The sequence below is a fragment of the Cricetulus griseus genome, chromosome 2 (genome assembly GCF_003668045.3).
Source record: "Cricetulus griseus strain 17A/GY chromosome 2, alternate assembly CriGri-PICRH-1.0, whole genome shotgun sequence".
NCBI lineage: Eukaryota > Metazoa > Chordata > Mammalia > Rodentia > Cricetidae > Cricetulus > Cricetulus griseus.
Genome location: NC_048595.1, coordinates 2,309,264 through 2,327,974, shown reverse-complemented (window position 1 = coordinate 2,327,974; position 18,711 = coordinate 2,309,264). Strand labels below are relative to the sequence as shown.

Genomic DNA, 18,711 nt, shown 5'->3' with positions numbered 1-18,711 from the left:
CTGTGTTCAGTCCCTGGGACTCATGGGATAGAAGGGAAACTGACTCAATAAAGTGGTCCCCTGACCTCTGGACTTGCACTGTGGTGTGCCCTCACACACATGGTATACGTGTGCTGCCACCTCCACACACGTGGTGTGCCCGTGCTGCCGCCCCCCCCCATGCCCACAAATTCAAGTAATGTTTAAAATGAAAGAGGGCAGAGGTGTTAAGGAGGTCCACAGCCCCAACTGCAAAGTTCAGTCTTGCAAGGCGCACTTGGAGCCTGCCTCCAAGCTGTGTATGTCTATGGCATGAGCTCCAAGGATGCTGTGAGGTGGACAGAGGCCTCATATGCTGCTCTCTACACAAATGGGAGAGAACAAGTAGAGAAGCGTAAAACACTCTACAATGTATTTGCCCAAGAAGGGCTGAAAGTCCCCAGACCTCCCCACCAAAGGCCAATGTCAGAGTAACAGTAAGGAAAGGAGAAAGCAGGGGAGGCTGGAGCTGGCCACTTCCTTTCTCCTGTCAGGCCTGCAATGCCTCCTGTACCATTGTAGCATGACTGTAGCCACCAGCAGTGGTGCAATCCTTGCTGAGTATTTTTCCTAATTGTTGACAAGTGTGGCCAACTAGAGGCTCTCTCCAGGTCACAAAGTAGCTAAGGACATGGCCTGTGTTGGTGGGCCTGGTGGCCACTTGGCAAGTAGGAATGGCAGTCATCTGTGGAGGAGATTGGTAGCCTTGGTGTGTGTTTCTATGGAATGGTGGAGCTAAGGGGCTTAAAGAGAGCAGGAGAAAATGCTGGAGTTGTTTTGTTGTTGTTTGTTTTTAACATGGAGACTCATGGTGTAGCTCAGGCTACCCTAGAACTCATTCAGTAGCCCAAGACTGGCCTCGAATTTGTGACCCTCTTGTTTCTGCTTAACAAATGCTGACTTCACAGGTGTTCACCACCAGGGTTGGCTTGAAAAGATTGCTGATGGCCCTGTTGTAGTTGTGTGAAACTGAGTGTCTGTAATTACAACACTGAAGATGCTGAGGCAGGAGGATTGCAATGTTGAGGCCAGCCTGGGCTACATAGAGGAGACTGTCAAAGGTAGGAAAAGGAAGGAAGGAAGGAAAGGAAGGAAGGAAGGAAGGAAGGAAGGAAGGAAGGAAGGAAGGAAGGAAGGAAGGAAGGAAGGAAGGAAGAAAGATAGAAATATCAAACAAAATTTAGACATGCACTTTGAGGGTAGTGCATGCTGGATAGACTGCAGCTCATGGCCATAGTTCGCTCCTGACCATTTCTCTTTGTGTCTTAGGAGAAAGAGGATGACATTGTGAAGCTCAAGAATCAAGGTGAGCAAATTCCAGTCAGGGAAACTCTTTTGATCTGAAATAGCCCTTCCTTTGCCAAGCATGGTGACACACACCTTTAATTCCAGCACTCGGAGACTGGAAGATCTCCTGTGAGTTTGAGGCCAGCCTGGGCAACATAACAAGCTTCAAGCCAGCCAGGACTCATAGTGAGACTATCTCAAAACAAAACAAAATCACTTCCTTTCGCAGGCCTGGTGTCACACAAATGAGCCTAGGGAGTGGCAGATAAGGCAGGCGGATGTCAAATGTCTTAGTTACTTTTCCATTGTTGTGATGTCATAACCAAGGCATCTTATAGAAGAAAGAGTTTGTTTTGGGCTTGTAGTTTCAGAGGGTGAGCCCATGACTGTAGTGGCAAGAGCATGGTAGCCGTCAGGCAGGCATGGTGCTGAAGCAGTTGCTGAGAGTTCCCATCTGATCCACAGGCGCGTTCGAGTGCGCATTTGAGATAGACAGACAGACAGACAGACAGTGTGTGGCATGGCTTTTGCCCCGGTGCCACACCTCCTCCAACAAGGCTACACCTTCTAATCCTTCCCAAACAGTTCCACCCACTGGGTACCAAGTGTTCCAACATGAGCCTGGGGTGGGGTGGGGTGGGGGTCTCCCTCAAAGCACTGCAGCAAGCTTGAAGCCACTCCAAGCTATGTAGCAAGGCCTTAGCCACAAACCGGGGCTGCAGCTGTAGCTTGTGGTCACAGTGCTTGCCTGGGATGTGCAAGGCCCCAATTTGACTCCTAGCACTGAAGAAAAGGAAAGGAAACTACTTCTCTTGACTCTGCAGCCCTCACTGGATGCAATTGTGTGTTGGACACCTTACCACTGGGTTCATAATAAAGCAAAATGACGTTTTTTAAAATTAGAATTTTTGCTGAAACTTTAAACATTTCAACCAAATGTTACTTAAATTGTGCTTTTTTAATCTCCTCAGACCCTCAAGGAAGGAAAGCTGCCCCACCTGACACTCCGGAAATCCCAGATAACCACTTTTTGGATAAGTGAGTGATGACATGTGTGTGTGTTGCATTGGGGGGGGGGGGCATGGAGAGGCCCTGGGTGTGCATCTCCTCCCTGGCTCACTGTGACTCTTGGTCTCTGGACTCCTCTTCCTGATTCCAAAGCCTGGAAACTGCCTTAAGCCAGTTCACACTGGCTTGGGCCAACCACAGCCACAGCCCCATCTTTGCCCCACAACAGTTGCCCTGGACATCCTGTCCAGGGACGGGTCCACTCTGTAAGGGCCTGGGCTGTCCTCTGCCTCTTCTGTGACTTGTGCCATCTGCCTGTTGAAGCCCTTTCTCCAGGCTTTATGCAAGAACCCTGAGCCCTGCTGTCCTGTCCTCGGAGCACCAGGCATTTCAGGACAGAGGGGTCTAGGGAGTCCTGAGTCTAATGCAGTGGGGGTTGAGTGGTCCCAGTAGCCAGAGCGTGGCCTTCACCTCCAGCTTTTCTATTTCATTGTAGTCTTTGCATCTTTTGTGGGGAGAGGAATGAGTCCTTCACAGAAGAGGGCCTGGACCTCCACTACTGGAAGCACTGCCTCATGCTGACGAGATGCGACCACTGCAGGCAGGTCAGGTGCCGAGCACTAGGACATCCAGGCTTTGAGAAAAAGACCAAAACATGGGTAGCCCAGATCTTTGAAGCTTGAGAGGGAAAGTCATGAGGAGAGCAGAGTGGCCCAGAGTAACTGGCTCTGTCAGCCACAGTTTCACCACACACAACCCAAGCTATCCCCGTCCCACTTTGATGTCATTTACAAAAGCATTTGTTACTTGGACTTTGTGTAGGTGGAGCCTGCAGCATGGGCCCATGCTCTCCTATGTTGGATTGCCTGCTGCCATGTCTGTGCTCTGCCCAGACGATAACTGATTCAAACCCTTTACTGTCTCAGTTTGGGACTGCTGGGAATAGCTTTGCTACTGGCAGTCTCATGTTGCATTACTCCTGGGAAACATAAAGAAACATCCATTGTCCCCAGCTAAGACACTAATTAGGATCCTCTAAGTCCAACTTACCAGTTAATAGCTACTTGTGGCTGACTCTTGAACAGTTGCATCACTGAAAAGTTTTCCCACCCCCCCAACCCTCACAGTCAAACTTCCACTTACTGTCTACCACGCTATACCACAAGATCATGTGTGGCTGGGGTAGGACCAGGGATGGTGAGTGGAGCCTCAGGGGATGGAAACAGCCCCGTGACAGTCACCCAGACCTGTTGATCATGAGGGTCATTTCTTACTTCGTTATTATAACTGTGGGGCTAGGGTACTGGTTCGTAGGTCACCATAATCTCTGCCCAGAGGACACAGCCACACTACAGCCCACATCCTCCTCCAATGCGCGGCTTTTTTTCTGCCCTCTGCTACTGTGTCCCCTGAGCCTTGTGGGGTGATAGAGATTCGTTCCTTCAATGTGTAATTGAGCAGTGGGTTACCATACTGTTAGGTGGAAACTGAAACCAAAGGTTTACACCAACACTACCTAAGCAAAGAGACTATTCACACTCCATAGACAGAGGCCAGGGCACAAGGGCACTGGGGTCCATGCAGGGCTAAATGAGCTAGCGCTGGCTTGTAGACATTATCTGCAGTACTGGTGCATGAATTGTCTCTTCTGGGCAGTTGAACTTCCCTCTTTTGTCCCTTATATGACCCAGCAGTCGCTGGGACAAGGTTGTACAGTGAAGACAGTACTTTTCCACTTAACCAAGGCTCAAAGACAGTAGAGTTAAGTGAGGAGCCATTTTTGAGCTAACAGCCTTATTAAGTTTGTCCTTCTGCATGCCACAGTAGCAGACATAGATCCTCAGCACTTAGACCCTGTGGGGCTCTCTGAAGTAACTGGCACTTGTAACAAAAAGAGCTGCCTTTGACCACCGCTCACAATAGCAGTAATCTAAAGACAGAAACACAAATGCTCGGAAGACAATATGGCAGACATACAATTTGAGAAAAAGAGGATCTATGATCCCAGCTCACCTGAGTTCTCTGCTGTAGAGTTGGTTGTACCATAGAACTCGGGCTTCCGTTGCGCCAGCAGGACCTGGCATGTTATACCATAGCAGGCAAAGTTCATGCTGTACAGGACCCTTTGTGATGGTCCTCCCCAGTAGTCTGCAAAGCACTTTCTGCACTACTGAAGCCAGCCAGTGGATTCCTCCATGTCTTTCTATTAGAGCTTGTGGAGTCATTAGCAGGAGGATGCCTTCTGCTTTTAAACCCTTTACCTGGGTTGGCTGTAGCTTACTTGGCTGTACCTTATTTGGCTGTAGCCAGGATGCTTTTCTAGGTCTGTTAGGATATAATGAGACCTTTTTTACAGAGTAGGCAGGTTTCAAAAGGTCTCTTGGAAAGAAGCTGGGGTGGTTTCCACCCTTGACCTTTGATTTCTGCACAGCAACGGGCAGAGGCTCTGCAGCCTCTCCTAGTCCTCTGTCCTGCAGAGGCTCATGGGGATTGTCTGAGCCTCCATCTCCAGCAAGTAGCCAGGTGATGTGCACTACTGTGGCCTACTTCCGGTCCTGTCCCCTGTGTGCTGCTTGAAGGAGTGTCCTACATGCTCTGATGGAGTTCCATTTTCAGGACCTCCTGTAAAAAGGCCTCCTGCCCTGTGCCACATGAGGACAGATATATTGAGACTCCCCTCAGGTGTTTCCACCCTTGGATGGCTCAGCCTCAGTTGCAGACGCCTCTTATTACCCATAACAAGCAATGCAGCTGCTTCTCCAAGATTCTTTTGACTCCATTGTGACTACAGTCAGGCTCTGATTTGCTGTGTGGATTTTCCTAGGGAGATGTACAGGGCATCTGTTCACCCCTGATAGGATACCAGCAAACAGAAACAGTTCTACCCAGCATGGTGAGCCAGTGCGTTTCCTGGGTCTACTCACAGCAGCTCACGGTAGAGCTCACAAAAGCAGGACCAGTGGAGTGCCATCCTCAGTTTACCTTCTACTTCCTACACACTGCTAAAGGCCTCCTCAGGATGACATGCAGCTGGGGAGCAGGACCTGGCGTGGTGGTGGGATCTCAGGAGAGGGCTGCAGCTTCGTCCATTACCATGGATCAAACTATCTATCACTGTATTGTTTTGCATAATTTCATTGCCATAACTATGGGTTATTGTGGTGATACATTTTTTATGATTTATTAAAGCTTGCCTGGGATTCAGAAAGCAAAGCCAGGCACACACCTTTAATTCCAGCAGCCAGAAGCTAGGAGGTGGTGGTATACACTTTTAATCCTAGGACTCAGGACTCACACACCTTTATCCCAGAATTAGGGAGGTATGTAAGGCAGGAGCAAGGTGTCAGTGTCAGGCATTGATTCTCCAGCCACATTGATGATAAGAAGACATTCAGTCTCGGGATTCTCCAGCCACGCTGAGGAGAAGCAGCAGGATCAGACCATTCTGCTTGAGGTAGTGGTAAAAGCTAGTGGCCTGCTAGTTTGCTTTTCTGATTTTCAGCTTAAAGTTTGGACCCCAATATCTGTCTCTGGGTTGTTTATTTGTTGTGTAACAGGTTCGAGATCAGCACAGTGATCTCTGCTCAGCAATGGCCATGATTGAATTAATCATGGAGTATCAATAGAACCACGGCACTGTGCTGTATGTCTAGCCATGGTCCTGTCGCTGTGACCACAGTGCAGCACTGGGCCACATGTCTAGCCTGGTCCCATTGGACAGGCTTTTTCTACTGAACTCGTACCCAGAGATACTACAGAGTCCTGGCCACCTTACAGCTCACAACAATAAGAGAGAACTCCTCTGTTGTCATATGCTACATGCTACCTATGACTGAGGTGGGCACCCTTTCTCTGCTGGTCATTGGCCATCTTTGCTAGGCGCCGTTCTGTTGTCAGCTACATCTGGATGTAGCCATCTGTCCATTAGACGCAGTGGGCCTGTCTTCTGTCCTTCTGGGCCATGTCTCTGTCTTTCATTCTCCACATGTCTTTTGAGTGGAAGCCTATAGTCTGGCTTTCTTTTGGACCACCAGCTCACAAATAATGACTCGGAGACGACTTATTACTAATTGTAAAAGTTTGGCCATTAGCTTGTTGCACTGGCTCTTGTAACTTAAACTAACTCTTATTTTTATTAGTCTACATTCTACCACACGGCTTTCACTTCTCTCACACTCTGTGTGTCCAGCTCTTCCCACATCTCAATGGTGTCTCCTAGATGCTTCAGTAATCTCCTCTTCCTCTCTATACCTGCTAGCCATTGGCTGGTTAGCTTTTCATTGCATCGTCACGGCAGTACATCTTCACATAGTGTACAAATATCCCACAATATTTCCTCCTTTTTATGTAAATAAAAAGGAAAGATTTTTAACTACTATACAGTAAAACTATATACAATAAGAATTAGATTTACAATGTCCAGTCTACTTTTATTTGGCAAATCTGGAGAAATTACTTTATTATTTATTCTATCTTTTTGGTTTTTCAAGATAGGGTTTCTCTGTGTAGCTTTGGAGCCTGTCCTGGAACTTGCTCTATAGACCAGGCTGGCCTTGAACTCACAGAGATCCGCCTGCCTCTTCCTCCTAAGTGCTGGGATTAAAGACATGAACCTCCACTGCCCAGCCTTAAACCTTTTTTTTTTATTTTAACTTGTATTACCATCCTAAAAATATCCTTTTAGACCTTAAAACATTTTCTTAGATAAGCAATTTAGGCTTTTATGTCTCACAACCTTTATAAACTTTACATCTGTTATATGAGGTTTTTTTTTTTTTTCCTGAATTTGGTAACAAAGAAAACTGTAACTATAACTGTCTCATCTTCAACCCCATCAGAGACCCAGAAAGGATTATATTACCTCAGTAAACAGGAAGTGTAGAGCAAGCAACTTCCAAATTGTAGAAATGACAGAAAAAGAAAAAGCTGGCTGCCTAGATAATCAACAAAGGTTCCTCTGCAATGTTGGGGCATCCATCTTTGATCTGTACACCTAGAATATCTGATAGACTTTTCTGTGAAGAAAGAATTTTGAAGTAATGTCCTTTCTTGTCTTGGCAAAGTTCAGCGGTCACTTTCTTTTGTGTCCTGCTTGTCCAGTTTGGACAACATACTGTCAGCAGTTGAGGTAAGGGCAATTTGTTGCCCCAATGGCTACCTTTACCACAATGAAAGCAAATTCCATATGGAGGTTCTTCAATGCCCGTCATCCAAATTTTGAAGTAAATTGGTGCTGCCAGGAGCAATTGTGTCTCACTGTCATAAAAAGCTTTATGTTATTAAAACATCTTAAACGACATATTCTATAGGTCTTTGAAGTGTTTGAAGACTGTCTACTTCACATATGTCTGTTTGACCTTGAAAGCATACCCAACATGACCACAGATTTGATTGTTGTAGATGACTACTAGCCTACGTTTCTTAATCATCTTTAACAGTTTGTGGTAATACCCTTTAAGGACTAGAACTTTACATTACATTTTAAAATTAACTGCATAGGTACAATGCCTTAAACAAGAGTAGAAACACATATACAGTATGTTAAAACAAAAATAACCTTAAGTTTGTATCATTATAAAAAATTACCATGAAAGCATATATACAGAATAACAAAAATACAGAAGTCCTTACCAATGTAAAATAAAAGACTAGCAATTGCTTTTTTAGTTTAAAAGTAGATTTAATTGATCTGCCTTTTATCCTATCATTTCTATATCCCCCTTTTTCTTTTCAGAATGAGATCTCTGAATCTAACCTCCTTTGCTCAAAATTTTTCCTGACCATGACCAATAACAACTTGTAACCAATTCCCTTAAACAATGATTAACACCCATAATCCACTGAAAGACCAAAAATCATCCACCCCACCTCTTGGAAATGTGGGCATTGTGTTCTCTAGTCTGGGGGTGACAGTATCTTTAGGGGATCCTGAGAAAATTGAGACAATGGCCAAGTCCCAGGTGAGCTAGCTGTATTATTTCTTTGTTTAATCTTTGTGATGGGAAAATGTAGAGCTTATCTGAAGTCTTGGCTAGAGTAGTCTGTGAGTCTGAACCATCTCATCTGGCAGCTTGGAAACTGCAACAGAGGCATTCTGAGAGGCTGCATCACCTGGGCTACTTGTCTTTATTGATGTCTGGTTTTTTGGTTGGTTTTGGTTTTGGTTTTGGTTTTGGTTTTTAAGACAGCTTTGAAGCCTATCCTGGAACTCACTCTGTAGACCAGGCTGGCCTTAAACTCACAGAAATCTACCTGCCTCTACCTCTGCCTCCTGAGTGCTGGGATTCAAGGCATACACCACCACCACATGACAAACACACAGATTTTTAAAGGTAACATATATATTTGCATTAACACAAGAATGGAACATGCAGTGTACACAAGTCAGCTAAAGGCTTTCTGTTTTATGTTGAGCAGGTAAAAGGCATCTGTCAATTTTATAAGTCTGTTTGGACTGCATAGCCAAACCCCTATCCACACCATATGAAAGGTTGGCATGTAATAATAAGTCATTAGGACTCTGTAGCCAACAAGATTTATCATGTCTCATAGAGTCTCAGAACTGTTCCCATACAAAGGGATCAGCATACATGCCACTGTCCTGAAGTCTTTCCTGGATTCCTCCCTCACGTCTACAGCCAAGATCCTAGTCAAATCAAATCTGATCTTTATTAACTTTGAAGGAATCCATAGCTTTTCATTTCCTGAGGAAACAAAAGCACAGCCTCTCCCCCATTCTGTGTGTCTGACTCGTTCTACGTCCGTCTCAATGGTGTCTCTCGTTCAGCTTTTTTATTACACCAACCACAGCAGTACATCTCCACACAGTATACAAATGTCCCACAACAGAAGTTTTCAATCTGGGGCTGTCCCGCTACCAGTCTTCCCTGGGGTTCAGGCCCTGGTCTGCTTCTCTCCTGCTCTTGCTTGGCCTCTGTCTTAAACGAGGATGACAAGATGAGGAGTGTTCTGTTTCCTCTGCTGCACAAGGAAGAGTGTCAGAGGGTAGGTCCTGCTTTTGGGATATGCATTCCTCTACCTGACAGCACAGATCCTGACAGCCCCAAGTGTGCAACTGTGCCCTTGTCAGCAGTGTGTGGTGCCATGGCTGTGTGGAAGGTATTCTGACCAAATGTTAGATGGGTGGGAGAACACAGAAATCAACTGTAGCCCCACCCCCTACCATGGCCTTTATGTGGCACTAAGGTGACAGAAGGAGGACACAGGATACCCTTTGTGTGTGTGTGTGTCTCTGTGTGTGTGTGTGTGTGTGTGTGTGTGTGTGTGTGTGTGTGCATGGGTGTCTGTGTGTGTGTCTGTATGTGTGTGTATATGTGTGTCTGTGGGGGGGGGTGTGTATATGTGTCTGTGTGTATATGTGTGTCTGTGTGGGGTGTGTGTGTGTCTGTGTGTCTGTGTCTGTATGTGCATATGTATGTGGGAGGGGGTGTGGGGGGGTGTGTGTGTCTGTGTGTGTGGGGGTGTGTCTGTAGGGGGGTGTCTGTGTATATGTGTGTCTGTGGGGGGGTGTGTCTGTGTGTGTGTCTGTGTGTGGGGGGTGTGTGTGTGTCTGTCTGTCTGTCTGTCTGTGTGTGTATATGTGTGTCTGTGTGTGGGGTGTGTCTGTGTATATGTGTGTCTGTGTGTGGGGTGTGTGTGTGTGTCTGTGTCTGTGTGTGTCTGTGTGTGTCTCTGTGTGTGTGTGTGTCTGTGTGTGTCTATGTGTGGGGTGTGTCTGTGTGTATGTGTGTGTCTGTGTGTGTGTGTCTGTGTGTGTATGTGTGTCTATGTGTGGCGTGTGTCTGAGTGTATGTGTGTGTGTGTCTGTGTCTGTGTGTGCATATGTGTGTGGGGTGTGTGTGTGTGTCTGTGTCTGTGTGTGTATGTGTGTATCTGTGTGTGGGGTGTGTCTGTGTGTGTATATGTGTGTGAGGTGTGTGTGTCTGTGGGGGGGGTGTCTGTGTATATGTGTGTCTGTGGGGGGGGGTGTCTGTGTGTGTGTCTGTGTGTGGGGTGTGTGTCTGTGTGTGTCTGTCTGTATCTGTGTGTGTATGTGTGTGTCTGTGTGTGTCTGTGTGTGTATATGTGTCTCTGTGTGTGGGGTGTGTCTGTGTATATGTGGGGTGTGTGTGTGTGTCTGTGTCTGTGTGGGTTGTGTGTCTCTGTGTGTATGTGTATATGTGTGTCTATGTGTGGGGTGTGTCTGTGTGTATGTGTGTCTGTGTGTGGGGTGTGTGTGTGTGTCTGTGTCTGTGTGGGTTGTGTGTCTCTGTGTGTATGTGTATATGTGTGTCTATGTGTGGGGTATGTCTGTGTGTATGTGTGTGTATGTGTGTGTTTGTGTGTGTGTGTCTGTGTGTGTCTATGTCTGTGTGTGTATATGTGTGTGGGGTGTGTGTGTCTGTGTGTGTATATGTGTATCTGTGTGTGGGGTTTGTGTGTGTGTGTGTGTGTGTGTGTGTGTGTGTGTGTGTGTGTGTGTGACTACAGACCCTGTAGGTTAAATACCAAAGGACCCAGAACAGCTGCCCTGGCCTCTGTGTGGTCTGCACTACCCCACAGAAGTCACACTGCTCTGTCTCTTGGGTACAGGTGGTTGAGATATCCAGCCTGACAGAACACCTGCTGACAGAATGTGACAAAAGGGATGGGTTTGGGAAGTGCCACCGCTGCAAGGAGGCTGTTCCCAAGGAGGAGCTTCCCAGGCACCTCAAAACCAAGGAGTGCAACCGTGAGTGTCCTCCCTGGGCATGGTCCAGCTGCTGCTGGGGGTCAGGCATGGGTTTTGAGGGATTAGATGTGCCCTTTCTCTCCCTGAGGGTCATCCAAGTAACCAAGTCTTCTTCTTTATTGAAATCATTTCAGCTGCCAAATCGGAGAAGGTGGCAAACCGATGTCCTCTATGTCATGAGAACTTTGCCCCTGGAGAAGAGGTGAGGGGGCCTGAACTGAGATGGGAGTGACAGGGAAGCGTCGAACACCCTCTTAGGATGAAGGTTATGGCCGACTTCCTGACAGCAGAGTCTCAGGCACTGGGCAGTCAGCACCCACGGTCTCACACTTTGTGGTCACGGCTCTCATGTGTGGGTCCAGGCCTCCCTGACACCATGGTCGGGTCTGTGGCCCTAACCATTTGGAGTAACAAAATGTGCCCCGTGATGGTTGACAGTTTTCCTCCTACTCAGTGCTGTCCTGGGTAAGTAGCATGGTGGCACTGGCAGCTTTTCGGTGTGTACTTTGCCTCTGGTGTTGGGGTGTGCATGCAGGGCCTGCGGTCTCCATGAGTCTGCCCCCTTTCTGGCTGTCTGCACAATACAGTGGAGGTGCCCTCCATGCCAGGCAGCTCTGCTCTGTCCCAGGAGATGCTGTAGAGTCCAGTGTTCTTTCCTGTCACGTTTCTTCATCATCAGTGTTGTGTGACAAGACTTTCCCTGGGGAGACACAACACACATCTGTTCCCATCCAGGAAGGAACCCACTACAGTAGACTGTTGCATCACCAAAGCTCACCCCAGCAAGAGTGATGGTTCACTGAAGCTGGGAACCTGGGGCACACTGCACAGCCTGCAGGCAGAGTTGGAGAGTGTCCTTTCCAAGTGACTCTGGTCTAAGCCTCTCCCCTGCAGCTCAGCTGGTCTCTGCTTCTTCCAGGCAGCTGGACTGGTCTTGGGGTCTTCTTTGTAGGTTGACTTGCATACTCTGGCAAGGCAAGGGCCTAGTGAAATTCGTCAGTTTGGGGGACTTCCTGAAGCTATTTTACGTTGTTTACCTTCCTGCTTAAGGAGTCCCACAGCATAAAATTTTTAATCTTGAAAGAAACTGTTACACAACACTAGGCAGCTTTTGAGATGACAGGCCAGCTCACTAGTCTCTAGGTGGCAGCTTGACTGCTTCTAGTGTCTTGCTAAATGCATAGATAAGAGTAGACAGAGCCATGGCCATCCCTGCCCTTATATGGGTGATCACCTCTGGACAAGTGTCCCTTTACCTGGTCTCCTGAGGCTTTGGAGCTGACTCATGACCTTAGGTAGTATCTTCCTATCTGGAAGGTTCTGCCCAGACCAGGAATCAGCTGTCCCTGTAAGGGGTGTGGCCCTCTCAGCTGGCCTCAGTGCTTAGCACAACCCCACTACAGTGGGCAAAGCGGGGACTCTGACATGTCACAACCCTGTCAGTGCACCTTCCTCACTCACCTTGTCTTTCTGGAATCCCAGCATGTCTTCCCCGCCAGTTCTGTAGCCTCACCGACCTCAAAGGCCCTGAGGACACAGTATTAGTGTCTCTGACCTAGGACAGCCCAACAACACTGGAGCCGGTGGGCCGGCCCCTTCTACTATTATCTGGTACTCAGGAGCTGGCCAGAGTCAGGTTCTGTTCTGGAGTCCAGTGCATAGCTCTACCAGTCTGGACGCCTGCTGAAGACATGCTTGGGTACACTGTGTTTTCATTTCACAGGTCTAGAGGCCTGAATTTTATAGATGCTTTCCCCAAGACTGTAAATAAGGCATGTTCTAAGAACTGCATCTGGGCTGATTCTTGTAAGAGTTCTTATTCACACCTGCACATCCACAGACTCTGCAACCCACTGCTCATTTGTAATTTAGGAACCTTCATTTTTTTTTTTTATCATAATTGGTGCCTTTACTGAACCACTCCCAACTGCCCCCAGTCTTCTCTCCTCCCCTCGCTCTGACTGAACCAGCCACACTCACCATCTGCCATGCATGCAGACCCTTTGTGTGTCCTCGGCTGTTTGCTGTTCAGTTGCTTTCCCTGTTGTGGCCGTCTGTGCCATACAGCACACACCCTACTTAGCCCTGTATGACAACATCCATTTACCACCTCATGGCTCCCCTGATTTATGGCCTGGGCAGGCCCAGGCCTCCACTGGCTTCTCATTCATTACCTCCCAGGCTTCCATGGAGTTGCCAGCTAACCTATGTGTCACTGCAGCTCATCAGGGGAAGGGCCCACTGCCTTGTGCCTTCTAGCAGCTGTCAGAAATAAGTTCTCATGCCCACAAGACTCAGGTTCCAGTCATCCAGGGTAGAATGTGAAATGTAGGCTCAGCTTGTAAGACTCGCTGAGGCCCAAGAAGGGCAGGGAGCCAAGCCTCTGGCTTGTTAGACCTCATTCCCATTATGAACAATGAGTTACCTACTTTGGCAGCACCCCAGGTCCCTTTGGAGCCACCAGGCTAACGTGCTGCGCCTCTTCTTTGTTGCAGGCATGGAAGGTTCATCTGATGGACTCTACTGGCTGCACAATGAACCTGCGAAAGACACATGTTCTCTACAAGGCCACAGCCCCACAGCAAGGTGAGGTGGAAGCCACATGTGGGCTCCTGTGTTCTGCTGCCGCTTAGGTGAAAAGCATCCTGAATGTCCTGCCCTTGTGCAGCAGGCTATGGCTGCTCCTCACAGGCCTCCTGGCAGCTCACTGGGGGCTGGTAAGGCTCACCACAGCGGCTGCACCTTGGCTGTTCCCGTGTAACTCACACAGCCCACCATCCAAGGCATTGTCCCAGAAGGTATCTATTGCTAAGAGATGCTTCAGGCCGAAAGACCTTTGGATACAGTGACACCGCGTGATAAGGAGGTGACCTGTCCTGGGGGTGTAGCTCTGTGTTTCAGTAGTTATGTACAAGAAAGCCCTTCATTCCTTTCCTGGTTCAGTGGAAACCAGTAACCTATGTCGCTGCTCAGGCTGCACCAGGTGCCATGCCCAGGGCTCAAATGGCAAGATCTCCTCTTCAGCCAGCCTCCTCTTTATCCAGCCTCTTAGAAATAAGTGGACACAGGTCCATGGCTTCTTGTCAGGTTCATTTCTGGAGCCGGGTCATTGAACTGATGGCCTTCTGTGCCCTGTGTCCTTAGTCTTCCTCCCCCACTGCCATGTGGGTGTCTCTATGCTAGTGTGGGTTCTCCCGGCCATTCTCACTGTCACTGTGGGGTCTGCAGCCCACCTGTGGGTAAGAGTTCCTCTTTTCATGTGGTTCTGTGTCCTGTGCATCTGTCTCCACTGCAGGGAAGGGCCCAGCAGCATCGAAGTCAGGCACCTCAGGACCCAAAGTTGGAAGCAAGATCCCCACCCCAAAGGGGGGCCTGAGTAAGAGCTCCAGCAGGACGTACACAAGACAGTGACAGTCACCACTTGTGTCTGCCAGGAGCTGTGCAAGTTTCCCCATTGTGAGCCGTGTGTGTCAACGTAGTGATGTGGGCTCTGTACCTGCTGCCCCTTGGCCTCTTGAGTCAGTGTCTACTCTCACAGGAACAGAGGGTATGGATTTGACCAAAGAACCCTTCCCGAGCTAGGCCCCACAGTGCTGGGCCCTTTGTGCTCAGGCACAGAAGTACCTCTCACTCAGGAAGCCAGCAAGTGCAGCACCCACTTTCCTTACTACTGAGATGTACCCCACACTTTGAGCTCACTGGTGCCTGTTGCACACAGGAGTAGACTTTGCACAGAGCTGAGCTGAACTTTGGTGGCCCTAGAGGTCAGCAGCAAGCCAGACTGAACCTGCTGTGCTGCCTCTCCCGGGCCTGTCTGCTAGGGTGTCACACCATAGACAGCAACAAGCAATAAAGGAAAGCAAGCAAAAGACAGCCATTCTCAGAACAAGTCCCTCCACACACACTTTGTCCTGTGCTCCTTGTGCACTTCTGTCCTCATCACCACACTGGCAGCCCTGCCTTGATGCCTTCCCTCTGCTGCAGAGTCCTAAGTGGATTTTGGATGATGCCCCCCTGGTTACCATATTCTCACCTGACCGTAGCCCACCTGCAAGCCTGTTTTCAGTATGGCACAAATGAGCACCTCCCATGTTTGCCTAACCCACAAAGACAAGTCCCACACACCTTGCTGGCCCAGAGCCTCCAAATCAGGTGTGTGACATCCTGTGATGTAAGTGACCCCACTTTCCCAAATCATTCCTAGTATGTCACTCTCAAGTGCTTCACTGAACAGTGACTCAGACCTCAGGAGACAGCTGTCAGCACCCTCAGCCCGCCTTCCTCCCAGGAGCTCTGGTCAGACAACCATCTATGGGAAGGATGAGTCCATCTGAAACTCCTGTCAACGGCGCCACCGTGGGCTGAAGGGTGGCCCACTGAGGCCCTCACTGTGCCTGCTTCCTGAGGGCTTCCTCATGCCCCTTTGAAATGTCTAGGACTGAGAAAATGAGTGTTATAAAATCAGGGTGTATTTCTTTAAAATTCCCAACCATGTAAAATGAAATCCATAGTGATTTATAGGTGCCTGAGCATCGAGCATGCTGGGTAATGAATCCCATGAACTCACCCCTGCTTTTGGCAAACAGCTCCTACTGTGCTTGGCTCAGTATCAAGTGGAACAGGATCTGTTGAGAGGAGAATCCTGACAGAGGCCTTTAGGGTGGAGAGAGCACAAAATGACTAAGAAGGCCAAGCACAGGTACCAGAGGGTGACAAGATGGTCCTTCAGGTCAGACGCTGGCTGTGTCAGAACTTAAGAAATAGATACCTGTAACGCTTTCTATCTATTGTAATTTCAAGGTATTTGTAAAAACTCCTTCCTCCTCAGCCTGGCGTGGTGGCTCACACCTGTTTTCCTGGCACTTGGGAGGCTGGAGTCACTCACCACAAGTTCAAGGGGAGCCTGGGCTCCAGAGTGAGTCTCTGGCTCAAAATTAAACAGAAGAAAAAAGGAATCCTTCATTTTTAGCCCCCATGTTTGCCTGTTACAGAATCATGAGTTTCTGCAGAGGTGACTGGCAGTATGGGCAGCCACAAAGCTCCACACCACTGTGCTTGATTCAGGGAAGGAGCTAAGAACCCCACCATTCATAATATCAAAATGTGGAACACTCCTCAAGCTTCACGTACGATACATTGTGGATATTTAATATTTATTTATATTATTTTTCATAAAAGGTTATTAAATCTAATTTAAAAGAATTGTGTCATATCTGATACTAGAATACGTTGTAAATACCTTTAATGAAAATTTGCAACTTTTTAATGTTTTAACATAGTTTTTCTATTTGTCTTTATTTCAGGTGCCAGAAGTATAAAATAATATATTTTTATTGTTATTGTTTTAGGATTTATGTGCTAATTTGCCTTGAGTACATTAATACAGTAAAAAGATCATTCAGTGTTTGTCTCTTTTAAGATTTTATATACATCTCTCATTTGTCTGTTTTTTATTGTTTTTATTTCTTTTATGTGTGAGTATTTTGCCTGCATGTATGCTTGTGTGCCATATGTGTGCCAGTTGCCCACGGAGATCAGAAAGGGCATCAGATCCTCTGGAACAGGGGTTATGAGCCACCTTGAGCCCTGGGAACTGAACACAGGTCTACTACAAGAGCAATAAGTGCTCTTAACCACCGAGCCATCTCCACCAAGTTTTGTTGAGCCAGGGTCTCACTGTGCAGCCCTAGCTGGTTTAGAGCTCATGGTGTAGACCAGGCTGACCTTGAACTCAGAGATCACACAGCTCTGCCTCCCAAGTGCTGGCATTAAAGGTGTGCACCACTCTGCCCAGCTCAAAGTTGTGACTAAAGGGCTAGCAATTGTAGGGCTGGAGAGTTGGTTCAGCCCTTAATGTTTGCTGAGGAGAGAGACTTGGGAGAGCTGGGTCTCTAAAATACAGTGGAAACATACAGAACAGAGAATTCACTCTGTGAGATGACTTCACATAGTCCTGGGGTTTCTCCAGCTGCTGGGGTAGGGAGGCACTTCACAGTCCTGTCAGAATGAGTTATCTCCTACCAAGAAGGATACTAAGCTGTGGGGAGAACGGAATTCACCCTTGTAGAATATGACTTTTCAAGGACAGGCCCAGCATTACATCCTCTGTGTCCCGGCTGATGCAGATGAGTAGTGACTCAGAGCTGCCATAAACAAATTTTGCAGGCCTGGAATACAAACAAATAAAACTAAGGCATCATTTTAAAGGGGACTTTTTTTTTTTTTAAGATGGTCTCATCATAGCCAACACTGACCTCCAACTCACAATGTAGCTGAGGATGACCTTGAACTTCTGACCCTCCTGCCTTGCCTTCTCCATGCTGGTGTCACCATCCCATGCTACCGTCCCCACAGCAAGGGTTCCCAGCTGGACATTCTGAGAGCCTGTGGTAGGCAGCACCTTCACCTGTTTTGAATGAGGTTCCTGGGGCCCTTTCCACGAGTCCCTAAGAGCTGCCTCTATGGTCAGACTGGCTAGAGGGCCATGGTCTGCAAGGATGGGGTCTCCCAGGCCACTGAGAAGGTCTGTCTGGGATCAGCCTGACCTGGCAGTGGGGAGAAGAAGCTGTGGTAGTTTGAATGAAAATGCCCCCCATAGACTCACCATCACTACATTATTGGAGGTGTGGCCTTGTTGGAGGAAGTGTGTCACAGGGAGGTGGGCTTGGGAGTTTCAGAAGCTCAAGGCTGGCCCAGTTTATTCTCTCTTCCTGCTGCCTGCAGATCTGGACGTAGAACTCTGAGCTACTTCTAACACCATTTCTGCCTGCACGCCACCATGCTTCCTGCCATGACGATAATGGACTAGACCTGAACCTATAAGCCATGTCCAATTAAATGTTTTCCTTTACAAGAGTTCCCATGGTCATGTGTCTCTTCACAGCAATAGAAACAAGCTAGTACCAGGAACTACAGTACTGCTGTGAAAGGCAGGGGTGACCACAGTTCTTGTTGGCAGAATGTTGTTTTATCTTTGGCACAATGGCTGCGCCTCAATGTACTGCTATTTCAGCCAGCAAGTGCAACTCCACAGTTCGCTGCCTACTTCTCTGCCAGCAGCCCGGCTGGCCAGGCTGCAGCCTGATGGGAATTCTGTTCCCACAGACACCGGCTTTGTTGCTGCTGTTAAAGGTAACTTTAACTAAATCTCCATTGTTGTATTTATAAATGAATCTCAAGATTCAAAGGCTGGGGTGAAAACCTGCTAGCTCAGAGAAGCTGAGCAGCAACTAGCTAATCTTCTCTCCTTGCTGGCTTCTCCCAAAAAACCCTCCGTCCACTTCTCCAAAACAAAAAAGCCATTGTCACTCAGAATCCCTCCCTACTACTTCCTGTGTTTCTCTGTCTCTTCCAGTTGCCCTCTGATGCTCTATGATTACTTTCTGTCAACTAGTTGCTAACTCAGCTCCTGACCCCAGGTTTATTTTATTTAATTAAGGCAAATGCTAACTCAAGGTTCACAGTGTCTGTCCCCCGACATTTCCCCCCTTTTTGTCTGAATATAAAGGAAAGGTTTTAACTCTAGCACAGTAAAACTATATACAATGGGAACAATTATCAAGTAAGGATAACATTCAAAATGTGCAGTCATTTGGCAAATTCAGAGAAAGTAGCTCATTGTCCTGTCTTGGTGAGTCCAAAGTTCTGTACCTAATTCACTTTCTATC

General features: G+C 47.8%; 1 protein-coding gene across 4 annotated transcripts in view; it reads left to right on the top strand.

Annotated features, from left to right (window-relative positions):
- LOC100768787 (centrosomal protein of 104 kDa) overlaps positions 1 to 16,247 on the top strand; it is a 38,280-nt gene extending 22,033 nt beyond the window's left edge. For 2 of the 4 annotated variants that reach the window (XM_027398463.2, XM_027398462.2), the window contains exons 16-22: positions 1,288 to 1,324; positions 2,277 to 2,343; positions 2,810 to 2,918; positions 10,906 to 11,044; positions 11,179 to 11,246; positions 13,540 to 13,630; positions 14,340 to 16,247. In XM_027398463.2, the coding sequence (XP_027254264.1) occupies positions 1,288 to 1,324; positions 2,277 to 2,343; positions 2,810 to 2,918; positions 10,906 to 11,044; positions 11,179 to 11,246; positions 13,540 to 13,630; positions 14,340 to 14,455 (627 nt within the window). In that variant the 3' untranslated portion in view covers positions 14,456 to 16,247. Of the gene's footprint in view, positions 1 to 1,287; positions 1,325 to 2,276; positions 2,344 to 2,809; positions 2,919 to 10,905; positions 11,045 to 11,178; positions 11,247 to 13,539; positions 13,631 to 13,712; positions 13,911 to 14,339 lie in introns of those variants that run through there. The other 2 variants (XR_004768081.1, XR_004768082.1) reach the window with 2 other exon arrangements.
- Positions 16,248 to 18,711: the final 2,464 nt, after the last annotated feature.